We start from the raw sequence: 15,329 nt of genomic DNA, 5'->3' as shown, positions 1-15,329 counted from the left end.
TGTCGAGATTGTTGCGGTCACTCCTCCTGGAACAACAGGGTTGCGTTCAGCCCCGAAAAAACGATGCAAAATGTTTATTAAACGGAAACGGTGGTGCATTGATCACCCTGTTCTGATGACGCAAGTGTTGCAACTATGGCAGCTGAGCATTCTTTACATTTCTAGCAAGTAAAGGGTGAGGTTGGAGGGTGAATCATTAAAAATCCATATGACAAAATGTAATTATTATATATTAATTATATATAATAGTTTTGTGTCAAATGGATGAGGAAATTACATTGCCATGAATTTATTAGCCTAAGTAGCCTAATGTTTTATTTCATTCTAACCTCGGGAAAAGTAGCCTATGTTTTTACTTAGAACCAATTCATTTTTAATCCCTGATTTTAGACATACATTAAATAATTGACATATCGTTGCTTGACTAAACATTTAAAAATAGCACTAGAGATGTTATAATTAAGGCAACTGAAAAGACAAATGCGTCTACTCAAGCAATAATTCCAAAAAGAAAGAGTAATCAGATTTCATATGAGGTGTGCATATAGTATGGGACGTCCCATATAAGAACTGACCGTTCATTTCTTGTACTTTTTAGAAATGGTGTCTTTATAGTCCTCAAAATGTAATAATGTCCCATCTCAAAAATGCTGCAGTAAAATGTTTTCATATGAGGTGTACATATAGTATGGGATGTCCCGTACAAGAACTGACCAATCATTTCTTCTACTTATTAGAAATGGTGTCTTTATATCCCTCTAAATCGAATAATGTCCCATATCTTGAAAACACTGCAGTAAAATGGTTTCATATGAGGTGTGCATATAGTATGGGATGTCCTCTATAAGAACTGACCGTTCATTTCTTGTACTTTTTAGAAATGGTGTCTTTATAGTCCTCAAAATGTAATGTCCCATATCACAAAAATGCTGCAGTAAAATGGTTTCACATGAGGTGTGCTTATAGTATGGGACGTCCTATATAAGAACTGACCACACTGTAAAAAAAAAAAAAAAAAGTTGAGCCAGCTTAAAATTTTAAGGCAACCATCTTCAGCAGATTTTTGAGTTCTCAACTTATTTTGTAGGAAATTTCTCAACTTTGTTGTATAAACTTAAAACAGGAAGTTGAGAAAACTCAAAAATCTGTTGAAGCTGGTTGCCTTAAAATTTTAAGTTGTCTCAACTTTTTTTTTTACAGTGCATTAATTTCTTGTACTTATTAGAAATGGTGTCTTTATAGTGCTCAAAATGTATTAATGTCCCATATCTCAAAAATTCTGCAGAAAAATGGTTTCATATGAGGCGTGCATATAGTGTAGGACGTCCTGTTTAAGAACTGACCATTCATCTACTTATTAAAAGTGAGGCCTTCATACCCCTCTAAAGTGTAATTGTAACAGAGCTGACGAGACGAGAGACATGCAGATCCATTTGCAAGCTTTTATTAATAAACGGTCAAATAACAGGCAGGGTCAAATCACCAGCAAGCGAGTATGGCACGGGCAAGATACAAGAGTAATCCTAGGGCATGCGTGGGTCTTCGATCGGTGAACAATATCCAGAGGGCTTGAGAAGAGGGGTAGTCTGATAATCTGAGCAATAATCCAAACGAGGTACACACAGAGTCCGAAACGGTGAGACAAGGGTAAATCCACGATACAAGGGTGGGAAACAGGAAACGAGACTATAAACAAAAACTAAACTTAAACTTACAAAACACAGCATGCTCGGTAAGGCAGCTAACACTAGGCGAGTGCTAAACGCTAGACAATACTCAGCAATCTGTGAAAGGAAGTCCATGGTTTAAGTAGGGTGTGTGATTGTGTGATAATTCTCAGGTGTGAGCGTGTGATCGGGAAATGGCTGTGTAATCAATGCATTCAGCTGTGTCTGTGCAATATGTGCAATCTGTGCAATCAGCTGTGTGTGTGTCATCAGTGCAATGGATGATGGGAAATGCAGTCCAGTGTGATGTGTGGTGTGAGAGTCAATATGATGGAGAGGCGACCTCTTGTGGCAGTCGGACGGAAGACCATGAACCGGATTCGTGACAGTAATAATGTCCCATTTCTTGAAAATGCTGCAGTAAAATGGTTTCATATGAGGTGTGCATATAGTATGGGACGTCCCGTATAAGAATTGACTATTTGTTTTTCCTACTTATTAGAAATTGTGTCTTTATACCCCTCTACACCGAATAATGTCCTATATCTCGAAAACGCTGCAGTAAAATGGTTTTATATGAGGTGTGCATATAGTATGGGATGTGTTCTATAAGAACTGACCGTTCATTTCTTCTACTTATTAGAAACGGGGTCGTAATACCCCTCTAAATCGATTAATGACTCACACCTCCTTTTCTACTAATCTTGCAATGAAATGTAGGTAGAAGAATATAGTAGGCCTAATACAGATACGTCAAAGACACCAATAAATAACACAAATATTAAGCAGATGTACATAAAACAAACAGAAAAATGTCATTTATATCTCAATTATGGGCGTCTAGAATGAAAAGCGCTCTTAATGCGCGTTCCCTCTGTGTTGGTCCTGCAACATTACTTTGCTTATTACCGTAAGTAGCCTATAGTAATACGCGCGCACCATATTTTCAGTCGCGGCTTACTTGACCGCGGTCGTTCGATTAGGGTTAGAGCTAAACTCTGCAAGAGTGGGCCAGATTGGAGGATGCATGTGCTAAAGCAACAAAGAAACGAATGAATGAGCGACAGAGCGCGAAAACTGCTTGATATTAAAAAATCTCTTTCTGAGAGATCGCACTATGGGAGTCTGAACCTGAACAAACAAACAGTTGATGATAATAATGTCTTTCAAGTGGGGGCCAACTGATTGTGTTAATTTCACTTCAATCCAGCTAAAACTGTTGTGAGAGTTTTGGCTCAACACTGTGCCAAAGAGGCCAGAGTCCGACCTCTGGACAAACAATCAAACATTTCATCTGCGAGTTCACAGGTTCACAACCAGCTGCAGACCAGTGGACAGATCATTTGTTTTTCATTGTTGTAGTCAAAGCCCAGAAAGATTCTCCACAAGCTCACAGGATGGAAGCTGGGAATTAATGCCTCTCATGCTGACATGGTTTATAACAGCACACTATTCATCTAGCTTAATCGGACATTGAAGCATTTTTCTCCGAATCAGGCATTGTGTAACAGATTGTGGCTGGATATTATGTGGAGTCTTCTTCTTAGGGCTGAAGAACAGGAACAAAATGCATTGAAAGGATACAGAAAGAGAAAGAATGATTTTGAACCCAGTGAAGAATCTAACCAGCAAAACATCTCACTCAGCTGATATCATCATGTTGATCAATAAAGCCATGGCTTGGAAATGGATCAAGGCTTTTGTGTATTTGTCAATGTGTGTCACCTCTGCTGTGGGTAAGTTCGGTTTAGTTCAATATCACATAGAATAAATCTTTAATTGTTCCAAATATTGGGTAAATGCACCACACCTAAATTAAAATGATCTGCAGTTTTAGTTAGGAGTGCAGATGTTTATTTGGAGAAAGAGAAACACTGAAAACTTAAGTTATAGTGTGATTCACTGACCAGCAATTGTTAATATGAGTATGTACAGAATTTGATTGTAGTGATTTTAATGTTTACAAATCCATTGATTCATTGAAAGCTCAATAAATTAAATTAAACTTAACCAGAGACCATTTGACCTCTTTTAAATATATACAGAAGCGCACAGAGAATTACAAAATGGAGATGCAAAATCAAAACTGTATAAAAAATAGCATGTTGAATTGCTCAGATCAAAATTTACATTTACATTTAGTCATTTGGCAGACGCTTTTATCCAAAGCGACTTACAATTGGGATATTAAAATACAAATGCATTGCTCTAACAGTGCTTGTATTTTTGGTGGCTGCAATTTAACATGTTTTTTTAATGGTATTTGCCTTCCAAGGTTCATTTCCAAAGTATGCAGCTTTTGAAAATACCAGGACCATCTTTTTTATTCAATATATAATATTTTACTTTACAAATTTACAAGAATTATCTGGGAACAGCAGAGACAGCAGTGTAGATTAAAATCTAAATTTTTTGGCATTGTACTGTTTGGCATACTCATGAATTCCATGCGTATAACTTTACAGGTAATGAGGAAGCATCCCGAAAGTGTGCTGACTTCAACAACATGGAATACAGACAGGGCACCAAGCGCCAGGTTCAGTACCTCCTTCTTACACGAAAGAATGCAGACTGTGCCAGCCTCTTCACACAGGACTGCCTCAACCATACCCAGAAACACACCGCTTACTTCAACTCATCCCTCCCCACTAAAGTCATTGTTCACGGATACAGGTGAAGCATTTAATCAGCAGCATTTTATTATGAAAAGCAATGCTTGTGAATGACCTTTTACACAGATGATTCTTTGATATACTGTGTTTCAGGGCTCTGGGCAGTAAGCCTTCCTGGGTGAGTGGCTTAGCTCAGGCTCTACTGCGGGAAGAGGACATGAATGTTCTGGTGGTGGACTGGGTCTATGGAGCCTCCTTTGCTTATAACCTGGTGGTAGAGAACTACAAGGAGGTGGCAGTGCAGATATCAGTGCTTATCAATCATCTTACGGTAAAAGTCTCACCCCTGGTTTCACAGACAAGGCTTAAGTCTAGTACTAGACTAAAATGTAAGTCTTAGCTGTTTCAACTGAAATAAACTTGCACTGACTGATATTAAAATATATCAGTGCCTTTGTTTTGTCTCAAGATGCACCCCAGTAATGTTTTTTTCTAAGCATGTTTATAAAAATTACTTAAATGTCCTAATTGAACTATGGCCTAATCCTGGTTTAGTCTAAGCCCTGTCTGTGAAACCGGGCCACAGTGTTTTGATCATGTCCAAGTAGTATAGAATCCATTGTTGTAATAGACAACTTGACAGCTAAATACTAAAGGCTTTCTTCTGTGAGCAGTGTCTTTGCTAGAAGTAATAAACATAATACAAAATTATCAGTACACCGAGAATCACAGTAAATGCATAGGAAGTACATGGTGAAGAATAATATAAATAAATTTTTGTTGTTGTGTCCATTGTAGAAATATGGAAGCACGCTGGAATCTTTTCATTTCATTGGTGTGAGTCTTGGAGCACACGTGTCTGGATTTGTGGGGACCCTATTTGAAGGAAAGCTGGGTCGAATTACAGGTAATATTTTAATAAAATTCCTAAAATATATTAATATACAGTGGGTATACACTATACAGTAATATACAATATCCAAAAGTAAGAGACCATATTGAAAATATAGGTTTGAAAACCTTCAAAAGCTGTTATTGAAGCAAACCGGACATAACATTAATATACTGTATGTATATACAATTTAGAAAATATAATAAAATAATTTAAATTATCAATAAACAAAAGTAAATGAATATATAATTAAATTTTGTCCCAATGAGACCTTTGAAGATGCTACACTTGTGAGTGGAACAAAGACCAACACTGCACCACACTGAATGAGGCTTTCTGACAAAAGCAGAGGCTGCGAGAGCACTATGATTATTGCTCATAAATTGTTATGCTGTGCAGCCTTGACGAGAAAGCAAGACCTTGTTTGACCATTTAAAGTGTTTAAAATTTATGTGCAACCTTAAAAGTGGCTAAATGTGAATCATTTAGTATAATGCAGAACATATATCTGAGTTTTGTGCCCTCAGGTCTGGACCCAGCAGGCCCAATGTTCAAGAGGGCTGATCCATTTGACCGTCTGGATACATCTGATGCTTTGTTTGTTGAGGCCATACACACGGACTCTGACCGTAAGAGTGAATCATAATTAACATATCTAACCGCAAGAGTTTGTATAAGTATGCCACTTGTGCTATTGTCAATACATAAGTACGGGTAATTTGTGCACAACTGACCTGAATATCTGTGCATTTGCCAGACTTTGGTATATCTATTCCTGTCGGGCATGTGGACTTCTTCTTAAATGGCGGAATGGACCAAGCCGGTTGTGCACGCTCAACGTTTGCTTCAAGTAAGTGGACAACAAAAGCTGACTGAGACATTAACCTAAATTAAATGTACCATAGCTTGGTGATGAGAAACTTTATCTACTTTCCAGTGTATGGTTATGTCATTTGTGACCACATGAGGGCACTGCACGTCTACATGAGTGCCCTGAACAGCTCCTGTTCCCTTATTGGTTTCCCCTGCTCCAGTTATGAGGAGTTCCTGGCAGGAAAATGCGTCACCTGCGAGGGCCCCTTCAATGGCACATGCCCACAAATAGGTAATAACGAGTAAGCAGAATGTTTTAAATGAACATCTTTGTCTGTTTATGAACACAAATAGTTTTCATGTTTACCAAAGTATTTAAAAGTAAAAAGTGAACTTTTTTTTTTACTTTTACTTTTGAAATTACTTGATTTATCGGGACATACAGTGGAGAACTTCACATTTTTAATTGACTCTCTAGTGTATGATTAGATGTCTTTCATAAGGAGGATTTATACCGTTACCACGCATATCCTCATTCTCAAGGAATGAATAATAATTCTGAGGGGTTTTACATGCTAATCTAATCTTGGAAGGTTATGACCTTGATGTTCTAGTTAATTTAAGTGCTCAATCAGGCATTTTTTTGTATACATGAATGTCTTGTTCCAACTGGACAATGTATCACTTGAGGCTGATTATGTAACATCAGGATAATGTTGTTTCATGTAATGTATGACGTAAGCCTTGCCCAGGTGTGCTCCTTCACTGTCTGTTTTAATATGTGTATGTATTTGTTTTTATATTTGTATGTATTTCAGGCTTGTTAAAGAACAGTGGGATAACAGCTAATCCCCTGCCAAATCAAGAGAGGATCTATCTCCTGACCACTGCTACGGCTCCTTATTGTGGTGTGTATGAGTTTGTGCATATTGTCATTTATCAAAAGTTCACTCTCACAGATAATGTAGGTATTAACCAGTGTTGGGAGTAATGCATTACCTAAGATTTACGTAATCTGACTACTTTTTTAAAGTAACTAGTAAAGTAATGTTACTTTTTAATTTAGAAGGAAATATCTGAGTTGCTTTTAAAAGCAACTAGCTATCTAAAGTTACTTTGGTTCCCATGTATATTGATTAACAGCTCTCGTGTTGCCATGTTGAGAGAAATCGGGAGTAAGTGCAGAGGTGTTGTGTGCACTGTGTGAACATGATGTTACTGTAGTATGTTCACTAAATGTGAACATGCATTTGCTCATCTCATCTGCACAAAAACAGATTCAGTGTTCCTCAAAATAAATAGAAACAGTCAAATGCAAACTCAGAATATTGTACAAACCTGCAATAATTAAATATGTTAAATATAGACAAATATAATTTATGTATTTAAGCCCATTTTATTAACCAATGTCTTTGCTGACCTTCGATGATCCAATTCAACCATACTAAGCAAAAATGACACACTAAGCAAAATTTGTGTTTCATTTTTGTTATTGCTGAATAGTGTGACGGCGTTTTTTTCTCCTGCGTCATATTTGTGATGCAATTTGTTTAAGCTGCGCCCTCTACTATGCAGACGTGAATTTGCATTTCCTTCACTTTTGGTGTGAAGGGGCTTTTACTTTTGTAAAATAACTTTTTATATTAAAAACAAACAAGCAAACCCTGTGCAGATTTAAAAAGTAACTCAAAAGTAACGTAACACATTCCATAAAAAATAAATAGTAATTAGTTACCTTTTAGGGAACGCAATATTGTAATGCATTCATTTTAAGAGGAACTTTCCCCAACACTAGTATTAAGTGAAGTGACATTCAGCCAAGTATGGTGACCCATACTCGGAATTCGTGCTCTGCATTTAACCCATCCAACGTGCACACACACAGCAGTGAACACACACACACCGTGAACATACACCCGGAGCAGTGGGCATCCATTTTATGCTGCAGCGCCCGGGGAGCAGTGCCTTGCTCAAGGGCACCTCAGTCGTGGTATTGAGGGTGGAGAGAGCGCTGGACATTCACTCCCCCCACCTACAATCCCTGCCGGCCAGAGACTCGAACCCGCAACCTTTAGATTACAAGTCCGACTCTCTAACCATTAGGCCACGACTTCCCCCTTTATTAACATCCTGGTATTAACAGTAAAGAGACAGTAAAGACTTTTACATTACAAAAATTCCATTTCAAATAAACACCGTTGTGTTGATGCATTTTATTCACTAAAGAATCATGAAAGTATAATAGGTTTGTACAAAAATGTTACAGGGATAGTACACCGCAAAATGAAAAGTCTGTCATGAATTACTCAGCCTCTTGTCGTTCCAAACCTGGACTATATTTATGATGACCTTTCTGGGCCTTGATCGTGGTAGTTGCGTTGCAGTTTATGCAGGGTCAGAAAGCTCTCGGATTTAATCAAAAATATTTAATTTTATTTGTGTTCCGAAGATGAACAATGATCTTGGGACGACATGAGGGTGAGTAATTAATGACAGAATTTTAATTTTTGGGGTAATAAATGCATTGTGGAATCGTCCTAACTCCCCCCGCACCAACCCCCCCACCCCTTTCGGCACCCCCCACTGTATATTTGGGAAAATAATAATGCAGGTCAGCATAAGAGACTTCTTTTTAAAAAAACGTGAACAAATCTTACTGACCCCACACTTTTGAACAGAATAGTCACCCCCCAAAAATGTTTTATGTATTACTCTATTTAAGAGTTTAAAAAATGTGTTATAAAAAATACAGCCAAATAATCCCACTCGTGCCCTATTACTCTTTTTCAGCGCATCACATCCTAGTGGAATTAAAGGTGTCCCCTTTAGACAAGACTGCTGATGTTCAGCTCACCCTGATCTCTGTGGGACACCCTGAGACAGAGCTGAAACTCAAACTGTATGTATTATATTTCCAACAAGCCATAGCCTGTTTTTTTATTGCAGGTTTACTCCTTTAACTGTTTAAAGTGTGTGTGAATACGTTTGTACATATGTATTTCAGAAATACAGATGAAATGGTGCATAAAAAGATGGCTGCACACCCAGAGCAACTGTGTAAAATTGACTCGGTGCAGCTGAAAAACACAGGAGCACGATTCTACAGACAAGGAGAAATTCATTTTGAGTATATCTGCATCTCTGAAGTCCCTCAAACCAGGTAAATGCAGCATTAATGTTTGCCTTTAAACTCTTTTTCTCTTTCTGGACTGTCATTACACTGTATTTTGATTTGGATATAAAAAGTGCATGTCCCATCCATGTAACACAATATTTAATAGTACTGTATTTCTGTTCAATGTGCAGAGGGCTGGATCCATTATGTGTGAAGAACATTAATATTGGACGGGGAGTGCCATGGTCACATGACTTTGTGCAGTTGTGCTAAATTAAAAGAACAACACAAAGTCTACTTAAGAGAGCTTATACAAAAGTCTTAAATTAAAAAGGTCACACACTAAAACTTGGGTTGGGAGGCATTAAAGCTTGGCAACAAAGACATAAATAGGATACAAGGGGACTGAAATGCTTTAACTCTGTTAGATATATTTATTATGTTTTAGCCCTTACATAATGTACAATATGATTTTTGTGCACTGTTCCAGAGAGTGTTAGTGAAATATCAGCCAAGAGGAATCAAGTCAGTCATTCAACACTCAGTTGTTCTTTAATGTGTTAGTATGTGTGTTGATAGAACTGGTTCATTTCCATTGATTAAAATGTGAGTAGTGCAACATTCAAGGTACATTTAAATATTTTGGCACTCTGATTAGCATATTTAACTGCATACTGCATTCTTGATATTAAAAATTCAAATCTGTTCATTTACAATTAGCGATAAACCTCAAGTCACATTTTGAACCCAGCACTTAACAATTGGCCCCATGAAAGTACATTTTCATCAAATGGTCAGTGTACAGTCTCAGAAGATGTTGCTGAAGCATTTACTAACTTCCTGTTATGATAAAGCACACACTTTTGTAATAAATCTCATTATCTATCTAGTATAATTCTGAAGTGCTGTTAAAATTAATTTGTGTTTGAAAATCTAATTTGTTGCCTGTCTCATGTATTCCAAACAGATTTAAGTACTAAGCACATGCCAATACAAATAAAAATAAAACCGTAATTTTGTGTGTAATGTGGAATCATATATAACAGTATCTGTTTTGGGAGGTTTGATCTTGTGTCCTGTCACTGTCCAACAAAAAAAATTAAAGAATTGAAAGAAAATTTAAAGAATCTTTTTACTGTTCGGTGTTAATGTTGTCTTCATTTGTATGAGGGGAAACAGATTCGATGGTGATTTTGGTGGAGGAATCGTTTAGATGTTATGGTCTTTACACTGCTGAAAGCATTCCTACAGCTTTGGGGTGGCAGTAGGGGCCAGTGGGGCACCTCCTCTTTGGAATCGAAGTCCTCCTGGAGTATCGTCCTCTGTTAGATTTATGGAAAAAGGTGACACATAAAAATGTTATTGAGAACACTGAAATATATCCCATTACTCATTTCAGCACAACATAACCGCATCTAGAGGCATGTTTGTATCCATCAGTTTAGTTCGCATATTGTTTTCTGTAGCCTAGGCTGTATTTCTGGACATGATCCATATATCTCATTCCTTTGGAAACTAGCATGTGAAGGTCATGTCTCAAATGACAGCGGAACCCTCCTCCTCCCACAGCTGTCCCACTATCCTGTACCCTACAAAATGCAATATGGCCCTTGTTGGCAAAGCCAAGTATTTCGAGAGGGAGGAGTGCTGGATAAACAGACTTGGTATGTTTGGATCCCTGGATGTCCCAAACCCCTTCCAGTCTTTCATCCAGCCTCTGGCACAAGTTTATGTGGTAAAATAAAACCAGCCTTCTCCTAGGCATAGAAACATCTATCAGAAAATATCCTAGGACGGAAACACTGAACATAACTCCATTACCATGTAATAAAACTTAGTTATCTCTCACCCAAGGAAGCCTTTTCCTCTCGCCAGAATGCACGTGTGTTAAATGAGGACATACCATACACTTTGTGTTGTGTTTGTTTGTGTTAAAACAATTTAAAGTTAATTATTAAAGAACCTCCTCCACAAATTATGTAAAAGTATGTAGAAATAATTTATATTAATTGCATTAAATCATGAATAATTGTATCAGTATAATAACAACATGCCTACAATGTAAATTAAAGGAAAACATTTTATTTTTATTAATTGAAATCTAATCTAATTTTAATGTAATTTTAAATCAATAGCATTATCAATATAATAATTCTTATTCTTCTTATTATAAGCCTACGTTAAAAATATAATGTGAATATAAATGAATAGTATTATTATTATTATTACAGGCCTAAAATTAAATCAATCAGTTAAATTATATTGACCATACTATTCATGAGTAGTATTGTCATGAATTTAATAAAATAATCATAATAATTATTATTACAAGCCTAAAATTTAATTGTGCAAAAAATAAAATATATAAGTGAACAGTACTATCAATATAATCTAAATAAATTAAATAATAATAATAAATTATAATTAAAAACAATATTCTTCTCGCATATTAATTTTCAATATAACTGTGATATATATTCAATATTATTATATTAACTGACATTCCTTCCTTGCATATGAATTTATCAAATGGCAGTAAAGTATAAATGGCATAAATATAATCCAGGTCAAATAGAAGTATACACTATAAAAATGTATCATGCATATTCATCACTCTGCATTCTCTTAATCAGTAATTGTGCGGTTCAGTGTCCAGTTAGTACAGCTGTGCCTTTTCATGCAAACCAGCCCCATCTTTACCGACCCACCCATCAATCCTTCCTTGTGTACTTACATTGTGATTTAAGAAGTGTCCCAGTGTGTTAGCGTCAACACCCCAACCTTTACTTCAAATAATCTCTTTCACTCCCATAGTCCATTAGAGAGCCTGTCATATCAGCAAAGTCCTCCAGAACCAAGCTGGTGGAATCCTCACCAGAGGGCATCTCTGTGTCTGAGAGCCAGAGCTGGTGTGGAGGTTTGGGCACAGGGGTCTTTCCCTGCTCCAGATGGACGTTTCTTGCATCTAAGCCCTGGTTAGACGGGGCTGGATCAATCGGCACGACTGTAGCATCTCCTTGGCTCCCCCTGGGCGGTGAACTAGCACTGCCACCCTCACTGCCCTGTGGCGAGGGGGCAAGTACGTGGTAGAGACTGGGCAGACGGATATCAAGGCGCACACCACTCTTGGCAAACAGCTTGTCATTGAGTGAGTACAGTTTGTCAGCAATATCACTCCCGAGCATGGCTGAGAAAAGTCGGGCAACGTAACGATCCTTAGACAGTAGAAGGTAAAGCCGACGTCTGCGCCAAGAGATGTAACGGCAGTCCGTCTCTGCGGTCAGTGTCACCTGAGGTCAAAAGGGTCATGGGAAGTTTAAGGGCATGCAATATTTCACGGTTGTATGAACATTGAATAATTTTGCTCAATGGCACGGGCTAAAAGATTCTGCAATGATATACCTGATCACATTGGTACTAATTATAAAAATAGTATGTTATCGTACCTGGAAGTTGCCCTCTTCTGTTGGTCTTAGAGACTCCCATTCTGGAGAATCAAGAAACTGGTGAGGGAAGATATAATGGAGAAACTGACCTTCTAAGGACACTCTAATCCTGTAAAAGCAAAAGATCTGGTTTTAAACACACATGCTAAGTTCTTGTACATGAATAGAAATGTACCTTTTGTATTCATGTTCGTTTAATATGGATTTGAAAAACATTTGTACCATTTTCAAGAAGCATGAAATGAAAATTCAATCTAAATGCACATTATTAAATGTTAAAATATGTTACACTCGGAAATGCATTACAATACAGAAAAAAGATCTGTCGCTACTTCCGTTTTATCGCAATTATTTGAACATTAAATACATAAGAGTGTACACATCTTAATAATAGTTTTTTTCAAGTTAGTTCAAGGTAAATATCACAAATCGTAAATTAATCATTCAAAAAATATAATTCAGTTTTTGGGAAGTTTCACCACATGACATTTCTCAACCTGACCTATCAATGCTATTAATAAAAAGGTCAAATAATCTTATATTTTAAGAGACTTGTTGACCTTGACACAGTCATGAGATCTGTAGGGTTCATTTCTATTACATCATTTCCTGAGTTATATTTTTTTTCTTCACAACATGATTTGGCACACAAAAATGTTTAAGCAGTGAAGAAGTTTCATTAAAATATTTTATATGAAAAAAAGCCTTATTTGTTGTCTTACAACTACTAATTAATTTTTACGGACTGTGTGTATTAATCACATTTTTAATTATGTTTTTGAATTAATCAATAGATAAGTAAAAAAAAAAAAAAAGCATTATTAACCCATAAAATATTTTTCATGTAATTTATTACAAATTTCAACTGAGAATGTTGCCTTAGTATAGTTAGCTACTGCAAACATTAAGATTAGTACCTTCAGGAAAATAAGCAGATATTTAGTGTGTTTACAGTAAAAATAGTTTGAAAACTACTTGTTCAAGATCAATCTCTAATCCAGAGAACCGCATGAGAGTATACAACTCATTCAGCCAAACATTATTTCTCACCTGCCAGAAAGAAGAAAAGACAGCTGATCGATGGGTGTCTTCCCCTCGACAGCATACGTCTCCTCGGCCGCTAGAGAGAGCACTTTGTTCTCGCTGGCAGCCGTAATCTCCTTAAACACCTGCACAGGTACATCCAGAGGCAGATAGACCGCTGTGTAAAGCGCAGAATGCTCCTCATTAGCTACACCATCCTGCATCAGCCGAAAAATCTGATGACACACCTGGGCCAAACACTGCAGCATCAGCAGCAAGTTCCAGAGGAAGACATCAAGGCCACACACTGTCAACCAGCCCCATAGAGCCAGACAGAGGAAAGCAGGAGCCAAAAAGCTGAAGATGTACAGAGCCCCATATGCTCCACTACCACCCATATAGCCCAAAAAAAGAATGGTGTTACCAAGATGGTAGATGGCACCTTCGGTGCTGTTGGTCCATCCATCGCAGAGTGTGTGATTGTAAATTATAGAGTCAATCAAGACAGAGTCGCCACTATTCATTGTTTATGGCTGTGTGGTCTTCAATTCAATGGAAACTGAATATAAAAAAGAGCCTTGTTGGAAAAAGTAGTGTTTCATAAGCCCAAGGTGTTAAACGTTTGTTAAAAATATAATACTAATGTCAGATATATATGAAAAAAGATTGTTCCGCTCAGCCTCTAACAGCCAATACACTTCTTACTGGCAAAAATAGTTGGAATGAAAGAAGCTTCATAATTCCGTTCCATTCAGTTCCGTTGACTCCCACTTTTCCTTTCGAAATTTGACAATATCAGCCCTATAGCGTCTCGGCTTCTGTTCCCTGTCCTGCACTGGACTGTTGGAAACATGGAGCAGGAGAGGTGGGGGTAGAGACCCTGAGAAGGATAACCATGTTTGGAATTGAAACCCAAGGAGGAAAGAGCCACAGACAGAAAGCAGACTCGCTACTTAACATAACACGATGATTACAATAACAAGTGACATGGACTGACGTCTGTGAAGATCTTTGAAAGCTCTGCCAGATGTCACCAACACTCGTTTTCTCACAATCAAACAGACAATTTGTACTCCAGCTCTTCTAATGGCGTTTGAGGGGAGGAGGATCCTAGGCTATGGGCAGCATATTTAGAGAATCTGAGGCAGATAAAATAAAAGGGGAGGTCATGTAACACGGTTTACCTCCCCTCCCTGGCCATTCCTTTTTGTAGTTTCAAATAACTTGGCCCAGCAGTTGTTGGTAGTTAATATTCTGCTGCTTAGCAGTCGAGTGTAAGAGTGAGTGGATTCGGTTTCTTTTATTATTTAAGCATAAGTTATGAGAATATTGTTGTGTAAAATGCCAAATGGTATTGTTAGACATGACAGCATATTCACAGCATGTTCTTCACTGGCCGTTGCTTATATAAGTTACTCCATAAATATCAAAATACTAAGGACAAATGGTAATTAACCCTTATTTCATAACATTACTTCATTAATTGCCATTCTTATAAGAATACAGAAATTTGGTTGTTTTCAGGAAACTATTCTTATGTAAAAATACATTTCCAAGAATAATAATGCAGTAATTGCTAAGTTGCATGTTCCATGTTTTATAAATATACCAAAGAACAAAGATTAATTGTGTTCATTTAGAGAAACTGTAAAATTGGGAAATAAGGCATCAGCAAATCCACATGTGTTTAAATAAATTAAATAAATGCTCAGTTTTTCAATACATTCATCATAAAATGACCAGTTGTTATGATCAAAACCA

At 37.1% G+C, this 15,329-nt stretch overlaps 2 protein-coding genes across 3 annotated transcripts; one reads left to right on the top strand and one right to left on the bottom strand.

The window, feature by feature from the left end:
• The first annotated feature begins 2,964 nt into the window (after positions 1-2,964).
• On the top strand, positions 2,965-10,182 carry LOC306876913 (phospholipase A1 member A-like). Its single transcript, XM_079428364.1, has 11 exons — positions 2,965-3,403; positions 4,133-4,340; positions 4,433-4,610; positions 5,078-5,186; positions 5,699-5,800; positions 5,929-6,021; positions 6,109-6,276; positions 6,803-6,892; positions 8,775-8,883; positions 8,989-9,144; positions 9,291-10,182. The coding sequence occupies exons 1-11, from the start codon at positions 3,265-3,267 to the stop codon at positions 9,370-9,372; spliced, it is 1,434 nt and encodes a 477-aa protein (XP_079284490.1). The 5' UTR covers positions 2,965-3,264; the 3' UTR covers positions 9,373-10,182.
• On the bottom strand, positions 8,178-14,624 carry LOC306876914 (popeye domain-containing 2-like). 2 transcript variants are annotated; one of them, XM_079428366.1, is made up of 4 exons: positions 13,596-14,624; positions 12,546-12,654; positions 11,975-12,389; positions 8,178-10,421 (listed from the first exon to the last, which is right to left on the bottom strand). In XM_079428366.1, exons 1-4 carry the CDS (start codon positions 14,090-14,092, stop codon positions 10,345-10,347), a joined length of 1,098 nt encoding a protein of 365 aa, XP_079284492.1. In that variant the 5' UTR covers positions 14,093-14,624; the 3' UTR covers positions 8,178-10,344. The 2 variants fall into 2 exon arrangements, with proteins under 2 accessions (XP_079284492.1, XP_079284491.1); XM_079428365.1 differs by having other exon boundaries at positions 8,184-10,421; positions 11,834-12,389; positions 13,596-14,405.
• Between the last annotated feature and the right edge of the window lie 705 nt (positions 14,625-15,329).

This window comes from Barbus barbus, assembly GCF_936440315.1.
Source record: "Barbus barbus genome assembly, chromosome: 11".
NCBI lineage: Eukaryota > Metazoa > Chordata > Actinopteri > Cypriniformes > Cyprinidae > Barbus > Barbus barbus.
The sequence above is the reverse complement of the archived record's forward strand: the minus strand, read 5'-3'. Positions and strand labels throughout refer to the sequence as shown.

Bases quoted from the DNA above. Each gene is read 5' to 3' on its own strand.
- LOC306876914 (XM_079428365.1), bottom strand. From the start codon at position 14,092: ATGAATAGTGGCGACTCTGTCTTGATTGACTCTATAATTTACAATCAC. The intron at 12,655-13,595 runs GTGAGAAATAAT...TTGCTTTTACAG, and splicing joins TCTTTTCTTCTTTCTGGCAG to GATTAGAGTGTCCTTAGAAG. The intron at 12,390-12,545 runs GTACGATAACAT...TTTTGACCTCAG, and splicing joins CAGAAGAGGGCAACTTCCAG to GTGACACTGACCGCAGAGAC.
- LOC306876913 (XM_079428364.1), top strand. From the start codon at position 3,265: ATGATTTTGAACCCAGTGAAGAATCTAACCAGCAAAACATCTCACTCA. The intron at 6,022-6,108 runs GTAAGTGGACAA...TCTACTTTCCAG, and splicing joins ACGCTCAACGTTTGCTTCAA to TGTATGGTTATGTCATTTGT. The intron at 6,893-8,774 runs GTGTGTATGAGT...ACTCTTTTTCAG, and splicing joins TGCTACGGCTCCTTATTGTG to CGCATCACATCCTAGTGGAA.